The 18,361-nt window shown below is 41.9% G+C and overlaps 7 protein-coding genes across 7 annotated transcripts; 3 read left to right on the top strand and 4 right to left on the bottom strand.

Annotated features, from left to right (window-relative positions):
- Positions 1-763: 763 nt before the first annotated feature.
- N7533_008339 (uncharacterized protein) lies at positions 764-1,528 on the bottom strand (the record flags this gene model as incomplete). Its single annotated transcript, XM_057104989.1, has 1 exon — positions 764-1,528. The coding sequence occupies one exon, from the start codon at positions 1,526-1,528 to the stop codon at positions 764-766; it is 765 nt and encodes a 254-aa protein (XP_056959946.1).
- A 279-nt stretch (positions 1,529-1,807) lies between these two features.
- On the bottom strand, positions 1,808-4,292 carry N7533_008338 (DUF3435 domain-containing protein; the record flags this gene model as incomplete). Its single annotated transcript, XM_057104988.1, has 4 exons — positions 1,808-3,224; positions 3,279-3,601; positions 3,652-3,913; positions 3,964-4,292. The coding sequence occupies 4 exons, from the start codon at positions 4,290-4,292 to the stop codon at positions 1,808-1,810; spliced, it is 2,331 nt and encodes a 776-aa protein (XP_056959945.1).
- Positions 4,293-9,359: 5,067 nt separating this feature from the next.
- N7533_008337 (DUF3435 domain-containing protein) lies at positions 9,360-11,872 on the top strand (the record flags this gene model as incomplete). Its single annotated transcript, XM_057104987.1, has 5 exons — positions 9,360-9,715; positions 9,766-10,027; positions 10,078-10,400; positions 10,455-11,076; positions 11,222-11,872. 5 exons carry the CDS (start codon positions 9,360-9,362, stop codon positions 11,870-11,872), a joined length of 2,214 nt encoding a protein of 737 aa, XP_056959944.1.
- Positions 11,873-12,164: 292 nt separating this feature from the next.
- N7533_008336 (uncharacterized protein) lies at positions 12,165-12,923 on the top strand (the record flags this gene model as incomplete). The annotated part of the gene is made up of 2 exons (XM_057104986.1): positions 12,165-12,214; positions 12,263-12,923. 2 exons carry the CDS (start codon positions 12,165-12,167, stop codon positions 12,921-12,923), a joined length of 711 nt encoding a protein of 236 aa, XP_056959943.1.
- Positions 12,924-14,039: 1,116 nt separating this feature from the next.
- Positions 14,040-14,660, bottom strand: N7533_008335 (protein kinase; the record flags this gene model as incomplete). The annotated part of the gene is made up of 2 exons (XM_057104985.1): positions 14,040-14,371; positions 14,423-14,660. The coding sequence occupies 2 exons, from the start codon at positions 14,658-14,660 to the stop codon at positions 14,040-14,042; spliced, it is 570 nt and encodes a 189-aa protein (XP_056959942.1).
- A 21-nt stretch (positions 14,661-14,681) lies between these two features.
- On the top strand, positions 14,682-16,755 carry N7533_008334 (uncharacterized protein; the record flags this gene model as incomplete). The annotated part of the gene is made up of 6 exons (XM_057104984.1): positions 14,682-14,816; positions 14,875-15,730; positions 15,780-15,966; positions 16,009-16,081; positions 16,131-16,550; positions 16,606-16,755. Coding segments are annotated over 6 exons (1,821 nt in total), but the record flags the coding sequence as incomplete, so codon positions are not given.
- Positions 16,756-17,428: 673 nt separating this feature from the next.
- On the bottom strand, positions 17,429-17,758 carry N7533_008333 (uncharacterized protein; the record flags this gene model as incomplete). Its single annotated transcript, XM_057104983.1, has 1 exon — positions 17,429-17,758. The coding sequence occupies one exon, from the start codon at positions 17,756-17,758 to the stop codon at positions 17,429-17,431; it is 330 nt and encodes a 109-aa protein (XP_056959940.1).
- Between the last annotated feature and the right edge of the window lie 603 nt (positions 17,759-18,361).

The raw sequence follows: 18,361 nt of genomic DNA, 5'->3' as shown, positions 1-18,361 counted from the left end.
AGCAATGTACACTGCCGCATATGCTCGCCCCTTGAATTCAAAGACGGCCAGATCTCTTAGGTGCATTATCGCCCTTCTCCTTCTTCCCATCCGCTTCAGTGCTAATCCTTCCTATTTTTAGTCTTGACGTCATGATGTGTTCCAATTACAGCTCAATTGCACGGAAAATCGTCAATTATGCGTTCATTGTACATATGCCACCGATAAAAAATGAGTGGAACTGGAAATAGCTCTTGTGAAAGACGACAATCTTTCGGAAAAATTTCGATCTCTGGTCTCGGAAACGGCAGTCCGTATTGCATCGCCAGACTAAACTCCCACCCCAGCTTGACATTGTCATTAATATTGGCGATGAATCTACCACTATTTGCTACTTGAAGCGGTGGCTTGAGAAATGCATCGTCCTTCGCACCTGCTTAAAAGCCTACTTATTAAAAAAAGGAAAAATAAGCTTTTTTTTCATGGCACGCAATGACCAGTGCACTTGCTCTTTGACGAAATTTTGTGCGCTAATATTGCACACCCAGGCTATTGCCACACTGCAGTGTAAGAATCCGCTTGGAAAAATAGAGCAACATTAAGATGAATGCGTTTTCCTTCGTATAGTGAGAGCAAACACAGTATACTCTATAAGTTCGGGATGGTTTAGCTTGAAATAAAAATAAAAAAACTTGAAAGGTAATATATGGTGGAAATTGATCTTATTCAATGTAGACTAGCCGAGCTAAAATCGGCCCCTGAAACGGACGACAGAATTGACAATTTACCTTGCATTTATATATATTCTTCCTCCGCGGATGGGGTCTTCCAAAGATACATCACTTCGCCGCAGCCCGCGCAATCCCAGCTGTACCTCTTGGAGGAGATCAGCACCGAACGAAGCGTATTCTTGAGTCAGGCCAGCAAATTTGTATTCGTCGCTTCGTAGGTACCCTTCAACCGAAGCAGCAGCTAGAAGGCGTCGTACAGCATGGCCACAGGGCAGATTCGACGCTGAGATAATGTGATCGGACTTGAGAAAATAAGTGTTTTGATCATCACCATAGTAGTCGAATGGGGTATCAGCGGAAACGATTATTTCTTTGACGTATTTCGCCATTTCGCCCTCCAGCCTATCTATTTCATACATGTCCGCAAACCTGACAAGCTCCATAGCGGCAGAAACATGCTCCTCGGGGCTCTCAATATTGAATCTGATGATACCCCGGTAAAGCCATTGAAAAAGGGCTTCGAGAGCACGAGTTGAGATGACATCATCCATCTCTTCTAGGTCAAGTGCCTGCTCTTGTGACTCTTTGAAATGACCATTTTTGAACATTTTTGTGAAGACAGATGATTCTGCGCATAGCAAGTCTCTTGAAACTGTGATTTCGGTGTTACCTGTCTTGATTCTAATTTTAATAGTAGGCCCGTGGTAGAGTGGAAGCATCCTAAAGAGTAAAGTCAGAAGCAGTTCCGTTTTTAGGGCTACATGGTACACTTGCTGTTTGACGAAATCTTGTGCGCTAGCTTTGGACGCCTCGGCCATTGCTGCAAAGGAGACGATATAATTGATGGGTAGTATTGCTAGATATGATAGTAGATACTGTCGAAGAGAAAGGGCGGGGCAAGGGAAGATGGAAAAATGGCGGTCTACATCTATTAGGATTAGTCACCTGACCTGAGCTCGAAACCAGCCTAATTGAAGGATTTGCACAAAGTTTACCATATGAGGTATTTCCTGAGGTCCAAGGACCCAGCCCAGTACATAGCCACGAGCGCCCGCATTTATTTTGGCATGTCATCTGAGCTGAACAGATTGACTGCATCAGTCCGTATCAATGTCCGATCCTGACTCTTCTTTTGCGTAGTAATTGCGTTCGGTAGCAAGACGATGAACATCTTCTGCATGCCTGCGAAGATGCATTTCGTGTAGGAGATCCTCGCTACACATATGACACCTCCGATCCTCCAAGTGCTTTCCTCGAAAGTGTCGCAAAGTTGATTTGTATTCGCTATACTTTTGTGTTCGACGATGAATAGACAACCGGGTATCGCCATAACACTGGAAACATCGTCGAGGTCTTTTAGCCTTCCGGATATGGTTTCCAGTCTTCTCCAGAAGCAACTCTTCCTTCGAAATTTCAGGAGGAATGACGAGTGTCTTTGTTGTTTGCACTGCCATCGCTGTGTGCTCTTCGTCAGGCTCATCGCTTGGAGCCGGCCGTTTACGTCGTCCACGCAGTGGCCCGCCTTCAAGGTGACAGCAATATTGCGAGATAACAGCGACAGCAGCATTTCGTCTCTGCCATTCTGCCTCCAGTGAATGGGAAGTCGGCCAAGTCAACAACTTTTCAAGAAGATCAATCTGCTCTGGCAGCATACTGTCTGTTCGCAACACGTTTTTCGCTTCCTCGTTGTCGATAGCCGCCCCGGAGAGCTGTCGCTCAATGTCTATATTCGCCTGTTTCCGATCAAACTCCATTCGAACCTTTTTTCTCAATGCCCTCTCTAGCCGACCAAAAGTGTTGAGCTTTTCGCGTGTTAGTTTGTCACGTCGCAATTGCATCTGTTCACTCGGGTCATAGATGCAGATTTCAGCTTGCTCATTCAATCGCCGGACCACTTCGACATACTCTGGATGTTCACGGATCGACGCTCGTTGCTCAGGAGTCAGGTGTCGAGGCCGTCTGGTATCAATCCACCTGCTCATGCGGGTGATTGCACGCATGAGTGGTTTGTTGGATTGGCGGCCGTTCATTACATTTTGCATGTCCGTGTCAACGTGTCGCGGAAGGTAATGGTTGAGGAATGTGCGAGAATCTGCGTGTTTCATGATCAAATTTTGCTGAGCTTCGCTGACCGCATCACTATTATTCAACATCTTTCCACCTCCATAGCGCATGCGGTGCGCAAACATCGACTGAAGCCAACCATGAATCTCCCCGAGATTCTTCAGTCGAGCAGACATTGTGCCAGTGAGCATAGGTTGATCCCACCGAAGAACCGGGTGCCCGTTGACCACTTCAGTTTTGCAAAATATATGATATTCCTCTACCTCAGGTTTCAAGGGGAGTGGCATCTGCTGGCGACCACCTTCAACAAATAAACTTCGGAGTTTTTCCATAGAGGAAAGGGCCGGGGATTCAAAAGCCTGCAGCCAGAAAAGTATACCAAAGATGAAAACGTGGGGACTGAAGATAAGCGACGGATCGTCAATAATTTCGGGGAACGGAAAGGTGTTACTTAGAAATATCAATCATCAGGCCCTTTCGCATCAAGAAATACTAGTTACTCACATAGCTTCAGACCCGAAGAATTGCTTCGTATGCTCTGACCTGACCTCCGCCAGAAGGACGGGAGGGCCGCCCTGAGGATCCTTTTGTACAGAGAACTGGAGATGCTTGAATTGCAAGGACAGCAGAGCACTCAGTCGATTCACCGTGAATATGCCAATCATGCTGAAAAGACACATCTGGATACGCTCATATCCGAAGTTGAATCGCCTTTCCTGTGTTCGGAGAATGGTCTCATTCAATTCGGTCAAGTCTTGGACGTAGACTGGTTCCTTGCCTCGCTCTTGGTCATCTAGGTCGAACTTGTCGATCAGTTTGCGAATCCCCTGGAATCCTCATTAGCGCTCCCTGACTTTGGTGGGTATGGATAACTGACGGCATTGATCTCTTCTCTATCTTCAGGGCTGAGCTTGGCGCGGGTGATTCTCCAATAGTAACCTTGAAACCCCTTCCAATCTGCTTTAAGGGCGCTCGCTTTATTTGTGCCCTTCAGGTGTCTGCCATCTACACCGTACTTGAGTTTCATGCAGTAGTTGAGGAATCGATGGACATCGTTGGAGGTGACTTGACGAAGAGCCTCCTCCGCATCGCTCCACTTTGGATGCGCATCAGAGCCTCCAGCCTTTACTCCACAGTACCTGGTCATGTTAGCAGGTTGCAAGATGCAAGTCTGAGAGCGTCCGCTTACTTGTGCCAACGTTGCTCGATCCGGGCCCGACGAACCAAGGTTCGGTCGGAACGCCCGTAGTCCAGAGGAACATTTGCGATATCCTCATCTGTGTCATCGTCGGGGTCGTCGCTGAAATCAGGTAACGTATCGGGGCAGACACGGTCCCTTGCCGAGGCTTTGGGAGTGCGTGGAGACTTCTCGGGGCGATCGGGAAGCGAAGGAATTTCTGGCGAAGTCTGGGCTGTCGAGCCGCGAAGTTGACCGTCATCTGATTCTTCGCCGTCGCAGTCTGGCCGGAAAGACACTCCGGAGGTATCGCTTTCATTGCCCATCGACTGGTCAGACATTTCGAGGTCAGAGCCGGCCGAAGAGATAATCAGATGGGTGAGTTGGTAGGCAGAGAAAGGTGGTTTACGCCGAAAGAAGAAGACAATTGATTATGCTGAGAGGGTGGGTTGTTGGGTGAGCGGACCGAGCCCGTCAAAGAGAATTCAAGCTTAACCTGGTCACCTGGATAGTAAAAGAAGACAGTGTTCGACAGCGACCAGGTCAAGAAGAGTTGGCGCTTTTAAAAGCCAGCCAAAGCTGAACTCGATTGTCGCCATTTTTGGCGCCGCAGAGGACAGGGGAGCGCCGCAGCGAGTTGAGGTGGGGAAAGGGTGCTCAACCCGAAAGTAAAAGTGAGTGGAAGCGCATGGAATCTAGAAGCTCCTGTGCTGTCCAGGCACCAGGGGAGAATGGTACGCCGAGGGGGCCAACGCGTGACGCCGTACATTACATGGAACTGGGGAAAGTGCGTGGCCATGGCCAGACGGGTGCGTGTGTGAAGGGCTGGTGCCGAGACCGCCATTTTCGGCGTCGAAGGGGGCCAGTTTCGGCCGCCCCAGCACAAATGCTTTTTGTTGTCGAGTACTTTAAAGAGTAGACTCTTACCCTAATATATAATAAAAATATCTTTACTAGAGAAGTTAGTAATAAAATAGAGTACTATTACTAGTAAATTAATAAGAAGTTAAAGACTTTTTACTATTATTTTACAGATCTAAAGTATTATCTACTCTAGATATCCTAAGATAAATAAGTTTATTATTATATATTAAAACTATAGTAGTAGTTAACTCTATATATCTAATAATATACTAAGAATATACTTACTACTTAAGTAGAATAGGTAGAAGAAATATAAAGTATATAGGAATTTAATAAAGTAAAAGTATAAAAGTATAATCTATTTAATAGTAATTTAAATTTAAGTTTAAAATATCTATAATCTAATAACTTATTTTTAAACTAGTCTAATAATAAAGAATAAGATTAAAAAAGTTCTAAATACTTATACTTAAGAAATTTTTATAGTTCTAGATTAAATCTAAATTAAAATAACTTTAATTTAAATCTGAATTAAAATAACTTTAATTTAAATCTAAATTAAAATAACTTTAATTTAAATCTAAATTAAAATAACTTTAATTTAAATCTAAATCTTCTTTATTTCAGAAATAGACCTTATCTATTTCCTCTATAGAATAAAGGTAATTCTAATTATACTTCTATTATTAGAACTAGTCTATCTAGTTCCTTTAATAAAATATTTTCTAAACCTTATTTTAACTATAGTAAGTTAGATTACTAAATAAGTAAATATTATTTATTACTAAAAGTTCTAGGAGTTAGGATCTAGAAAGTCTGCTTAAGACTCTAGTATTATTATAATAATACTTAATTAAAGAACTTAGGAAAAGGATAGAAGTTAAACTAACTTCTATAGGTTCTAACTCTTAGTCTTAAGTAAGAATAATTACCTACTTCTATATTCTAATCTATATTTAAAATAATATTAAAATATATATAGATATTAATATCTGTATAGAGGTAGACCTTATTAGTTATAAATTTATTTAGAAATATTACTTTAATTAAGCTAAATATAGTACTTCTCTTTTAGAAGTAATAAGTTAATAAGATATTTCTATCTATAGTATATAGACTATTCTAATTACTATATATAACTCTAGAGAAATAAAATAAAAGTTTTTATATTTTTGTATTATAATTAACAGAGATTCTTATCTTTTTAGATCTCTAATACTATTATTAAATATAACTATCTAAGAGATATAAATTATATTAGTATTATAGCAGAAATAATAGTAGTTTAAATATAAAGAGAAGACAATAGAATAGTTAAAATTTTACTAGTTTATAAAAGTATATAGAAACTAAGTCTATATCTTTATAGTTATTAAAGTACCTAAAGAAGTTTAGCTTTCTCTAGAAGATAAAGAGAAATTAGCTAAGAATTAAAAGTAAATCTTTCCTAAATTAATAGTATTTTAGAATATATTTAAAACTTAAAATTCTAAGATTATACTACTATAAAAAGAGACTAATTATTTAATTAAACTTAAAAAAGATATATTACCTCTATATAGTCTAATCTACTCTCTCTTATAAGTAGAACTTATAGAGCTATAGAAATATCTTAATAAAAATCTGATAAATAGTTAAATCCAACCTTCTAAGAACCCTATAGGTACTCCTATCCTATTTATACTAAAAAAAGATAGAGGTCTATATCTCTATATTAACTATTAAGGGTTAAATAAAGTCTCTATTAAAAATTAGTCCTCTCTATTCCTTATCTTAGAGATTCTTAACTATCTTTCTAGTACTAAAATCCTTAGTAAGATTAATATATAAAATATATACTATTAGATTTATATTTAAAAAGAAGAAGAATAGAAAACTATATTCTAAATAAAATATAGCTATTTTAAATATATAGTAATATCTTTTAGACTTACTAATATATCTATAATATTCTAAAGTTATATCTATACTATACTCTATAGTCTCCTTAATACTATTTATATTATATATCTTAATAATATTCTTATCTTCTCAAAGATATATAAAGAATATATAGAATACCTAAATCTTATACTTAAAAGACTATAGAAAGTATAACTATTTATTAAAGTATTAAAATATAGTTTCTATAAATCCTAAGTTAAGTTCCTTAGCTTTATTATTAGTTAAAATAGAATTTTAATAGACCTAGAATAAGTTTAAGCTATTTAAGAATAGGAATAGCTAATATTCTATAGAGATATTTAGATTTTTCTCAGATTCTATAACTTCTATTAGAGATTTATTAAAAAATACTTATTAATTATATTACTACTTATAGAGTTCCTTAAAGAAAGTAAAGATAAAAGGAAATTAGGAAGTATTAAACTAAATAAGAGAGAATTAAAAATATTTTAAGACTTTCTTAATACCTTCTTAATAATATCTCTTCTCTATTACTTTAATCTAAAAGAACCTATCTAACTTAAAACTAATATATTAGATTTTAGAATAGCTAGAATCCTCTTATAACTAGATAACTAGAGAATATAATACCCTATTATATTTTAGTTTAAGAAATTCTTATCTATAGAATAAAACTATATAATACTAGATTAAGAACTATTTATAATTATTTATTTATTTAAATATTAGTATTAATACCTTAAAGAGAATTAGTATTAAATTAAGGTTCTAACTAATTACTATAATTTAAAACTTTTTATAAATTAACTAAAGATTAATAGAAAATAAGTATATTAGTATCTCTTCCTTATCTCTTTTAATTTTATAATATATTACTACTTAGATAAAACAAATCCTATAGATAGATTATCTTATACCTTAGAGAAAGAGAAAACTCTACCTATAGAGAAGATATTAGAGTTAATTTATAAGAGAATTATAACTAAATTATTTATAAAAGTATAGTAGTTTACTATTAGTATAAGACTATCTAGAGAAAAAAGTAGAGAAAAGTAAAGATTAATAAATATAACTATATTAGCCTATAGAAGTCTATTATAATCTCTCTCTCTAACTATAAGTAGTTTAGTTAGTAATCTAGAGTTAGAGCTAAACTAGATTTAAAATAATACTACTACCTCTATAGATTAGAAGAATCTAGAAAAAACTATAGATAAGTCTAGTAAAGTTAATTATTCAGATCTAGAAAATAATAAAGAAGTTTTCCTAAGTTAGAGCTATAATATAACTAAGTTTCTCCTAAATTAGGGCTATAATATAATATATTATAAGATTTTAAGTTACTCTTAATTTATACTCTCTTAAATAGTATTTACTATAGTTATAAATAAAGATCTTTTTACAGATAAATCCCTAAGAGAACTAAAAAAATTAATTAAAGAACTCTAAGATAAGAATAAGATAGTCTAGAAGAAGATTAATATAACTCTAGAAGATATTCTATAAGGAAAGTATTAGAGTATTAACTCTAAGAAACTCCTATACTATAAAGAATATTTATATATCTCTATTATAGAGAATCTAAGATAGAAATTAATTAAACTCTATTATAATAAATAACTTATAGGTTATTTTAGAAGAACTTATATAGAAGAATTAATCAAGAGAAAATTCTATTAGGAATACCTACCTAGAAACATATAAGAATATATCAAAATATACTTAATATACTAGAGAGTTAAAACTCCAAGATATTGACCTTATAACAAACTTTAATCCCTTCTAATTCTCTATTAGTTATTTATAGAGCTAAGTATAGACTTTATAATAGAACTACTAACTATAATCTTTAAAGAATAAGAATATAATATAATTCTAGTAATTATCTACTAACTTACAAAATTCTCTTAATTCCTTTCTATATTAATAATAATATCTATAGAAAATCTTACTAAACTCTTCTTTAATTAAATTAAATTTAAATATAGAAACCTAGAGAGAATTATATCTAATTAAGACCCTATCTTTATAAGTAGATTTTAGTTATAACTCTACTACTATTTAAAAATTAAACTATAATTCTTTATAGTATTCTACTCGACAACAAAAAGCATTTGTGCTAAGGCGGCCGAAACTGGCCCCCTTTGACGCCGAAAATGGCGGTCTCGGCACCAGCCCTTCACACACGCACCCGTCTGACCATGGCCACGCACTTTCCCCCGGTTCCCCGTAACGGGCGGCGACACGCGTTGGCCCCCTTGGCGTACCATCTGCCCGTGCCCCCCCTGGTGCCTGGGCAGCACAGGACCTTCTAGATTCCATGCGCTTCCGCTCACTTTCGGACTGAGCAATCTTTCCCTACCCCAAGCCGCTGCGGCGCTCCCCTGTCCTCTGCGGCGGCGTCAAAAATGGCGACAGTCGATTTCAGCTTTCACTGGCTTTTAAAAGCGCCGACTACTCTCGCCCTGGTCGCTGTCGAACACACTGTCTTCTTTTGCTATTCAGGTGGCCACATCAAACTTAGTTTCTCTTCTACGGCCTTGGTCCGCCCATTCAACGACCCGCCCTCGCAGTTATAATCAATCGTTTTCTTTTTTTGGCGTAAACCGCCTTCTGCCTACCATCTCAACCATCCGATTATGTCTTCGACCGGCTCTGACCTCGAGACGTCTGACCAGTCGATAGGCAATAGAAGCGATACCTCCGGTGCGTCTTTCCGGCCAGACTGCGACGACGAAGAATCAGATGACGGTCAACTTCGCGGCTCGACAGCCCAGACTTCGCCAGAACTTCCCCCGGCTCCCGATCGCCCTGAGAAGTCTTCACGTATTCCCAAACCCTCGGTAAGGGACCGTGTCTGCCCTGATACGTTACCGGATTTCAGCGACGACCCCGACGATAACACAGATGAGGATATTGCAAATGTTCCTCTGGACTACGGGCGTTCCGACCGAACCATGGTCCGTCGAGCCCGGATCGAGCAACGCTGGCACAAGTAAGTGGACGCTCTCAAACTTGTATCTTGTGACCTGCTAACATACCCAGGTACTGTGGAGTAAAGGCTGGAGGCTCTGATGCACTTCCAAAATGGAGCGATGCGGAGGAGGCTCTTCGTCAAGTCACCTCCAACGATGTCCATCGATTCCTCAACTACTGCATGAAACTCAAGTACGGTGTGGGCGGCAGACACCTAAAAGGCACAAATAAAGCGAGCGCCCTCAAAGCAGATTGGAAGGGGTTTCAAGGTTACTATTGGCGAATCACCCGTACCAAGCTCAGCCCTGAGGGTAGAGAAGAGATCAATGCCGTCAGTTATCCATCCATGTCAAACGCAGGGAACGCTAATAGAAATTCTAGGGGATTCGGAAACTGATCGACAAGTTCGAGCTAGATGACCAAGAGCGAGGCAAAGAACCAGTCTACGTCCAAGACTTGACCGAATTGAACGAGACCATTCTCCGAACACAGGAAAGGCGGTTCAATTTCGGATACGAGCGTATCCAGATGTGTCTTTTCAGCATGCTTGGCATATTCACGGTGAACCGATTGAGTGCTCTGCTGTCCTTGCAATTAAAGCATCTCCAGTTCTCTATACAAAAGGATCCTCAGGGTGGCCCTCCCGTGCTTCTGGCTGAGGTCAGGTCGGAGCATACGAAGCGGTTCTTCGGGTCTGAAGCTATGTGAGTATTTACTATTTCTTGATGCCAAAAGGCCTGATGATTGATTCTTCTTAGTAACACTTTTGCGTTCCCCGAAATAATTGACGATCCGTCGCTGATCTTCAGCCCCCACGTTTTCATCTTTGGTATACTTTTCTGGCTGCAGGCTTTTGAATCCCCGGCCCTCTCCTCTATGGGAAAACTCCGAAGTCTATTTGTTGAAGGCGGTCGCCAGCAGATGCCACTCCCCTTGAAACCTGAGGTAGAGGAATATTATATCTTTTGCAAAACTGAAGTGGTCAACGGGCAGCCAGTTCTTCTGTGGGATCAACCTATGCTCAGTGGTACCATGTCTGCTCGACTGAGGAATCTCGGGGAGATTCATGGCTGGCTTCAGTCGATGTTTGCGCACCGCATGCGCTATGGAGGTGGAAAGATGTTGAATAGCAGTGATGCGGTCAGCGAAGCTCAGCAGAATCTGATCATGAAGCACGCAGATTCTCGCACATTCCTTAACCATTACCTTCCGCGACATGTTGACACGGACATGCAAAATGTGATGAACGGCCGCCAACCCAACAAATCCCTCATGCGTGCAATCACCCGCATGAGCAGGTGGATTGATACCAGACGGCCTCGGCACCTGACTCCTGCGCAACGAGCGTCGATCCGTGAACATCCAGAGTATGTCGAAGCGGTCCGGCGATTGAATGAGCAAACTGAAAAATGTACCTATGATTCGAGTGAGCAGATGCAATTAAGACGCGACAAATTTGCACGCGAAAAGCTCAACACCTTTGGCCGGCTAGAGAGGGCATTGAGAAAAAAAAGTTCGAAGCGAGTTTGACCGCAAACAGGCGAACATAGACATTGAGCGACAGCTCTCTGGAGCGGCTATCGACAACGAGGAAGCGAAAAATGTATTACGAACAGACAGTATGCTGCCAGAGCAAATTGATCTTCTAGAAAAGTTGCTGACCTGGCCAACTTGCCATTCGTTGGAGGCAGAGTGGCAGAGACGAAATGCTGCTGTTGCTGCTATCTCACAATATTGTTGTCACCTTGAAGGCGGGCCACTCCGTGGACGACGTAAACGGCCGACCCCAAGTGATGAACCCGACGAAGAGCACACAGTAACTGGAGAGCGAACAACAAAAATAGCCTCGATTTCTCCTGAAATTTCAAAGGAGCAGTTACTTCTGGAGAAAGCGGGAAACTATATCCGGAAGGCCAAAAAACCTCGACGATGCTTTCAATGTTACGGCAATAACCTGCTGTCCGTTCATCATCGAACACACAAGTACAGCGAATACAAATCAACTTTGCGACACTTTCGAGAAAAGCACTTACAGGATCGGAGATGTCATATGTGTAGTGAGGATCTCCTACATGAAATGCATCTTCGTAGACACGCAGAAGATGTTCATCGCCTTGCTACCGAACGCAATTACTACGCAAAAGATGAGTCAGGATCGGACATTGATACGGACTGATGCGTTCAATCTGTTCAGCTCAGATGACATGCCAACATCAATGCAGGCGCTCTTGGCTATGTACTGGGCTGGGTCCTTGGACCTCAGGAAATACCTCATATGGTAAAATTTGTGCAAAATCGGGACATTCAATCAGGCTGGTTTCGAGTTCAGGTCAGGTGACTAATCCTAATAGATGTAGAGTCTAGACCGCCGTTTTTCCATCTTCCCTTGCCCCGCCCTTTCTCTTCAACAGTATCTACTATCATATCTAGCAATACTACCCATCAATTATATCGTCTCCTTTGCAGCAATGGCCGAGGCATCCAAAGCTAGCGCACAAGATTTCGTCAAACAGCAAGTGTACTATGTAGCCCTAAAAACGGAACTGCTTCTGACTTTACTCTTTAGGATGCTTCCACTCTACCACGGGCCTACTAGTAAAATTAGAATCAAGACAGGTAACACCGAAATCACAGTTTCAAGAGACTTGCTATGCGCAGAATCATCTGTCTTCACAAAAATGTTCAAAAATGGTCATTTCAAAGAGTCACAGGAGCAGGTACTTGACCTAGAAGAGATGGATGATGTCATCTCAACTCGTGCTCTCGAAGCCCTTCTTCAATGGCTTTACCGGGGTATCATCAGATTTAATATTGAGAGCCCCAAGGAGCATATTTCTGCCGCTATGGAGCTTGTCAGGTTTGCGGACATGTATGAAATAGATGGGCTGGAGGGCGAAATGGCGAAATACGTCAAAGAAATACTCGTTTCCGCTGATCCCCCATACTATGGTGATGATCAAAACACTTATTTTCTCAAGTCCGATCATATTATCTCAGCGTTGAATCTGCCCTGTGGCCATGCTGTACGACGCCTTCTAGCTGCTACTTCGGTTGAAGGGTACCTACGAAGCGACGAATACAAATTTGCTGGCCTGACTCAAGAATACGCTTCGTTCGGTGCTGATCTCCTCCAAGAGGTACAACTGGCATTGCACGGGCTGCGGCGAAGTGATGTATCTTTGGAAGACCCCATCCACGGAGGAAGAATATCTATAAATGCAAGGTAATTAAATTCCAATTCTGTCGTCCGTTTCAGGGGCCGATTTTTAGCTTGGCTAGTCTAGATTGAATAAGATCATTTTCCACCATATATTACCTACCAAGTTGTTTTTCTCAAGCTAAACTATCCCGAACTTGTAGAGTATACTGTGTTTGCTCTCAATATGCCAAGGAAAACGCATTCGTCTTAATGTTGCTCTATTTTTCCAAGCGGAATGTTACACTAGCACGGAAGCAACATACCCGTGCCACAGTGAAAATTGCGCTTGATATTTATGCTCAATCTTTAGGGTAATCCATCCTTCAGCATGAGCATGTATCCACCGTCCGAGAGTAGATTTCTCGGCCAGCTTACGGAAATTAGCGTGCAGTTACATAAGTCGATCGCATTTTCTGCAGCGACTGCAGTGCTGATTTCGATGATTTCTGAACTAAAAACTATCCTACCGCTGCTTTTCGCCAGTGGATACCCTCAGGCCTTGACGCATATTGACTTCTCCTTGGTCGCAGTCTGCAGCTGAGCTTTCGCTTCAATTTGTGGAATGTCTATACCACTCGATACTGAATCCAAGTTGCTCTGGCTCTCCCAATGAAAGCATTCGAAGAAGTCCGCGCCTTTCGAGGTTCTGACAAATTTTTTTTTTGTGAGAGATATCCTCTGCTAGGTCGTGCTGACCGATGCCACGGCTATAGCGATGCGGTATTTCTCTATTAACTTCTTCTGGCTTGGTAGCCTCGCTGGTGCGACAGAGCACGAAAAACCAACAAGATCTGAAATTTCTCCATAACCCGCGAATAGCGCGGGTTATAACAGTACGCAATTGCGGGGTGGTTATTTTTTTTTGGCTTCGGTGTCTTTCCAATTGCTTCTTCCGGGAAGAAGCGTCTCTGTGCATGCAGCCAATTCACCAATCGTAGCATACTTGTTGTGCCAACATTTGATGATGATGTCGTCAATGAACGGATCACCATCTAACTTCGGAAATTCCATGTTCTGCAGTAACTCCACAACCTTGCGTCCATGCTCTTTGCGATCCTCGGTAAGACGTCGATCTCCGTAAACTTCAAAGCCATAGTTTTGAGGTAGTATAAGGAGCCCAAGGCGAATTGTTCGGTTCGTGGACCTAGAAAACCAGAACTCCCACGCCGTCCTTGATCCTGCTCGCCGCTGTTGAGTAGTCTTCCATAGGGGCCATGCGAGCTTCAAAATCTGACCCAATTTCAGCCGTACAATCAAAATCTGACAATTTTAATCGGTTCCGATCAAGCAAAATGTTTTCGGGTCGTAGGTCGCCATGCGCAAGATTGAGCGATTCTAGAAAAGCAACGGCTTGAGCGAGATCGTTCACCCATTCCTTGCGTAAGGGCAGTGGCTCCAGTTTCTCCACTTGGGTAACGACATCTGTTTCCTGGTCGCGAGTATGGTTATTCTGTATCCTCGAACAGAGGGTTACATCTATCGAGGCGGTTAGCAGACATAATTTTTAAACACCAATAAGGGTCGCACCTCGCATGTACTCGAGGAAGATGCCATTGTCCGCGTAGAAGAAACATTGCACTATGGAAGGGCAGGGCGGATGTTGGGAAAGGATCTCATAGATTTTGAGTTCACTCCGGAATTGTTCTCTCTCAAAGTCGCCAGACCTTGGGACTTTGACCACGATGTGAGGATGGACCTCATAGACAAAGGAGATGCCCCCTTTCCAGACCCAGTGTACTTCAGGGAACTGCTGCCGGATATCCATAATTGTAATAAAATGTAACAGTTCGGAAGAGGGTTTGCAGAGAAACTTGTTGCTGAGCGTATGGGAAAGGTAAGCAGAGAGAAGAAAGGGGCACGTCAAATCAAGTCAGAATCCCTACTCGGTATCCTGCGCGAGGTCTTGTCTGGCATCAAACCTGTTAGCCTTTTGGAGTAAAGACCATCGGTAAGCAAAGCATATATAATTCTTTAAGCAGATAGCTGACAGGGTTCAGATCGAGCAACATATGTTGTGTCACTTCCTCTCAGAGCTGAACGAACGCAAAGAATTAAAGGCTTGCGCCTCGGGCTGTGATGCCATCCAAATGAGGCACCTTCGCTTACTTATCGATCATCTCGAGAACGAATATGCCTCTGTGTCGCAACGTCTTGGTTCGATGCTGCAGCACGGCCAGATTACCTATGGTCTTCTTTGGGCGCTTTTCAAACCAGGTTCCCATGTTTTTGCAACATGTTTTGGTACAAAAGAACCACGGTGTGTCATCTTCGACGCTGGGGAAGAGATCACACAGAACGATGAGACTTGGTTCAACCTTGAATGCCGATTCATTGATTATGACGGAGTCAAATTCGGCGAGGCCGGTATCTTTCTACGCGTGGCAAAGTTCCGAGGGTCGAAGCCGATCGAGAGCCTTGAGGCTTTCCCTCTCCGCCACCATCAAAGTCACGAGCAAGTCCGGAAAGACCTAGTCGGAAGAGGCCATAAGTTTCTGGAATTCGCCGGCTCGCACATTCGGCACTGTAAAGGCAGTGCGTTCTTTATGAGTAAGGGAAAGGTTGTCAAAGTCAAAATCGACAGTCGAGTGACCGTGGACACAGCATTTTTCCATGACATGCAGCCAAATTACTCCCGACCTTCTCTCCGCGATCTAGGGGTGAAAGAAAAAGATGGCATTCAAGTCTTTGATATTGACGCAATGTTCATGGAGGACCGTGAGCGAGAGAAGGAGAGAATGCGAGGAGACGGCGTGGATGCACGGAAGCTGAGCGAAGCCGATTTACTAGTCGCGTGCCCAACAGTTTGCTGTTTCAGTTTCAAGGAGAAAATATTCTGTATGTGACACAACTAAGAAGTCATTGTTTCGAGCTAATGCGATTTTAGTGGAGTGCGCAGTCAGTGCTCTTAGGGACATTGACTGGTTACCTGGATCATTCGATTGTCTTCAGATTCCATCGGACACCAAGACAATGCTCTTGTCGCTGGCGAAAACGCGTCTAGGTCTTATACCCACCGTACCTTTTGACGACGTGATCGATGGTAAAGGCCAAGGGCTCAACGTGCTGCTGAAGTATGTCGGCGAATCACAGAAGCTCTAACTGACTTGTGCTAGTGGTCCGCCAGGCGTCCGCAAGACTTTTACTGTCGAGGCAACGTCGGAGTATTTCAAGCGCCCTCTCTACTCGGTATCAAAACCCCGTTCTGTGCAATGAATGACCTAGCTGACATTCTCAGATATCTGCGGGTGAGCTTGTTGTCGACCATGGGGACTCCCACGCAGTTGAATCACAATTTGAAATCATCTTCAAAATTGCAAAGCATTTCAATGCCATTCTTCTTCTGGACGAAGCGGATGCGTTCATGGCGAGTCGGAACGAGCTCCACGATAGTCACAATCGCCTGGTCACTGTATTCCTCCGAAAGCTTGAGTATTACCAGGGAGTGCTTTTCTTGACCTCAAACCGGGGTATACACTTTGATGAAGCAATACTGAGCCGAACTCATCTGGTATTTGAGTATGAGGATTTAACAAGAGACTTCCGCAGGGATCTCTGGTCCACCTTCTTAGCCAAAGCCCGGACAATGCAAGGACCCGCAGTGGTTGAGGAGGACGACATCCAGCATTTGGAGTCTTTGGCTCTCAATGGACGAGAGGTAAGTTTCCAACTTTTTGCGCAGATATGTAAGTTGCTAACTGCTGGTCAATTAGATCAAAAACATCGCCGCAATTGCACATGCTCTTGCTGAGGCAGATGCAGCGCAGGTCAGCTATAAGTATCTGGAGTTAGCAGCGGAATCGAACAAGAAATTCTCGAAGGAATTTGGCAGGAAGGGCCCTGTTGAAGGAATGTATGTCTAACGGCATAAAATGCAAGCCGCAGCGCGTCATTCCGCTGTCCGTCAGAGGCCCCAAACCTATATAGTGATAATTTCGGTTAGTACACGACAGTCTTGCGTATTAGTATTGAATCATAGTCTGCAATAGTTTCATGATGATCTTGTGACGATGTATCACCCCGATAAGCTCTCTAGTCCGAGAGCCCGGCTCACACAATAGCTCGGAGACGTCGAAGCATATGGATAAGGAGCGCACTTCGCCTCGGGATACATAGTCGACAATAGAAATTTGGGTATCAAGAATAAGATCGTTAATTTAACAGGTACGGTATGAAGAAGATTTCCTGATCACGAAATAGCTAGTATAAGATAGGCTAACGATAGACGGTATCAGGTATTCCATCAAGAACGTAATTGCTAAGGATCTCAATAGCTGACAATCGTGTCGGACTTCGATAGTCAGAAACAGTAAAAGGTTCCGTACGCCCTAGAAAATCACAATGTTGTGGAGTTCGATGATAGACACAGTTGGCACAGGCACCTCGACAGTATGAGGGGAGCCGAATAGTAGTAACGAAGGGAGAATTGGGATATCGTTGGCTCCGGCAGACCTCCCCCGTACACACTCCGACCACGAGTGGCGATCAAAAGACTATCCGTACGATAATCAAGCCCCTGAACAAACTAGAATCAAATTAGCCCGGTCCAAGATCAAAAAGATAACAACCACCAACTTCGGCCATGCTGAACAGATAGGAGGTATCAATTGTATGGTTGAAACCCATAGTATTCAACCATAACTCATACGATTCCTCTCGCCAGTACATACGTTGGCAGGGATAATGGCAGAGCCCACGAAGGGCCTGATTACCAAATGCAGTCAACTGGACACGGACCTGACGTCGGTGGTCATAGGTGACCTGCTCGGCGGTGATGTGAAAAAGCTGAGATTCACCGGGCTGAACATAGGCAGGTTCGTACGGCAGAGCAGGCAAAATTCTTTCGTGGAGGATCGAAGATGACATAGTGGGCGAAATATCAATCGGACGGACCAGAAAAAGAAGAGAATCAAATAATCAAGAGAGGGGAAAGGAGGGGAAAGAGAAAGAACAAAGAAACGAAATCAAGCGGTTAAATGATGGGGGGGGAAAAGCAAACATTCCGAACGGACGAAATCAGATTGGCTTGAAGTCCAAGGAATAAAGTGGGTAAGTGGGGATCCAGATTGACATTCGTACAATAGATTTCTTATTTGATAATTTAGGATGCTCCCACTCTACATACCACGGGCCTACTATCAAAATCTGAGTCAAGACGAGAAATACCAAATCACGATTTCAAGAGACCACCTACGCGCAGAGTCATCTGTCTTCACAAGAACATTTAACAATAGTCGTCTCAAAGAGTCACAGAAGCAGGCACTCGACCTAGAAGAGATAGATGATGCCATCTCAACACGTGCTCTCGAAACTCTTCTTTAACACTGGGCTAAACAACGATAATACGATCTCTATTGTCAGAATATATACTTCTTTTTGCGTCTAATGTCACTCTTTTTTCCTTCTTTATTTTCTTCAGATCTATTCATGCTTACAGAAAGAAACGGTAACGTTTACTATATAACGGAT

The sequence above is a fragment of the Penicillium manginii genome (assembly GCF_028828005.1).
Source record: "Penicillium manginii strain IBT 31320 chromosome Unknown utg000005l:1.0-5665137.0:1.0-5668048.0, whole genome shotgun sequence".
NCBI classification, from domain to species: Eukaryota; Fungi; Ascomycota; class Eurotiomycetes; order Eurotiales; family Aspergillaceae; genus Penicillium; species Penicillium manginii.
The sequence above is the reverse complement of the archived record's forward strand: the minus strand, read 5'-3'. Positions and strand labels throughout refer to the sequence as shown.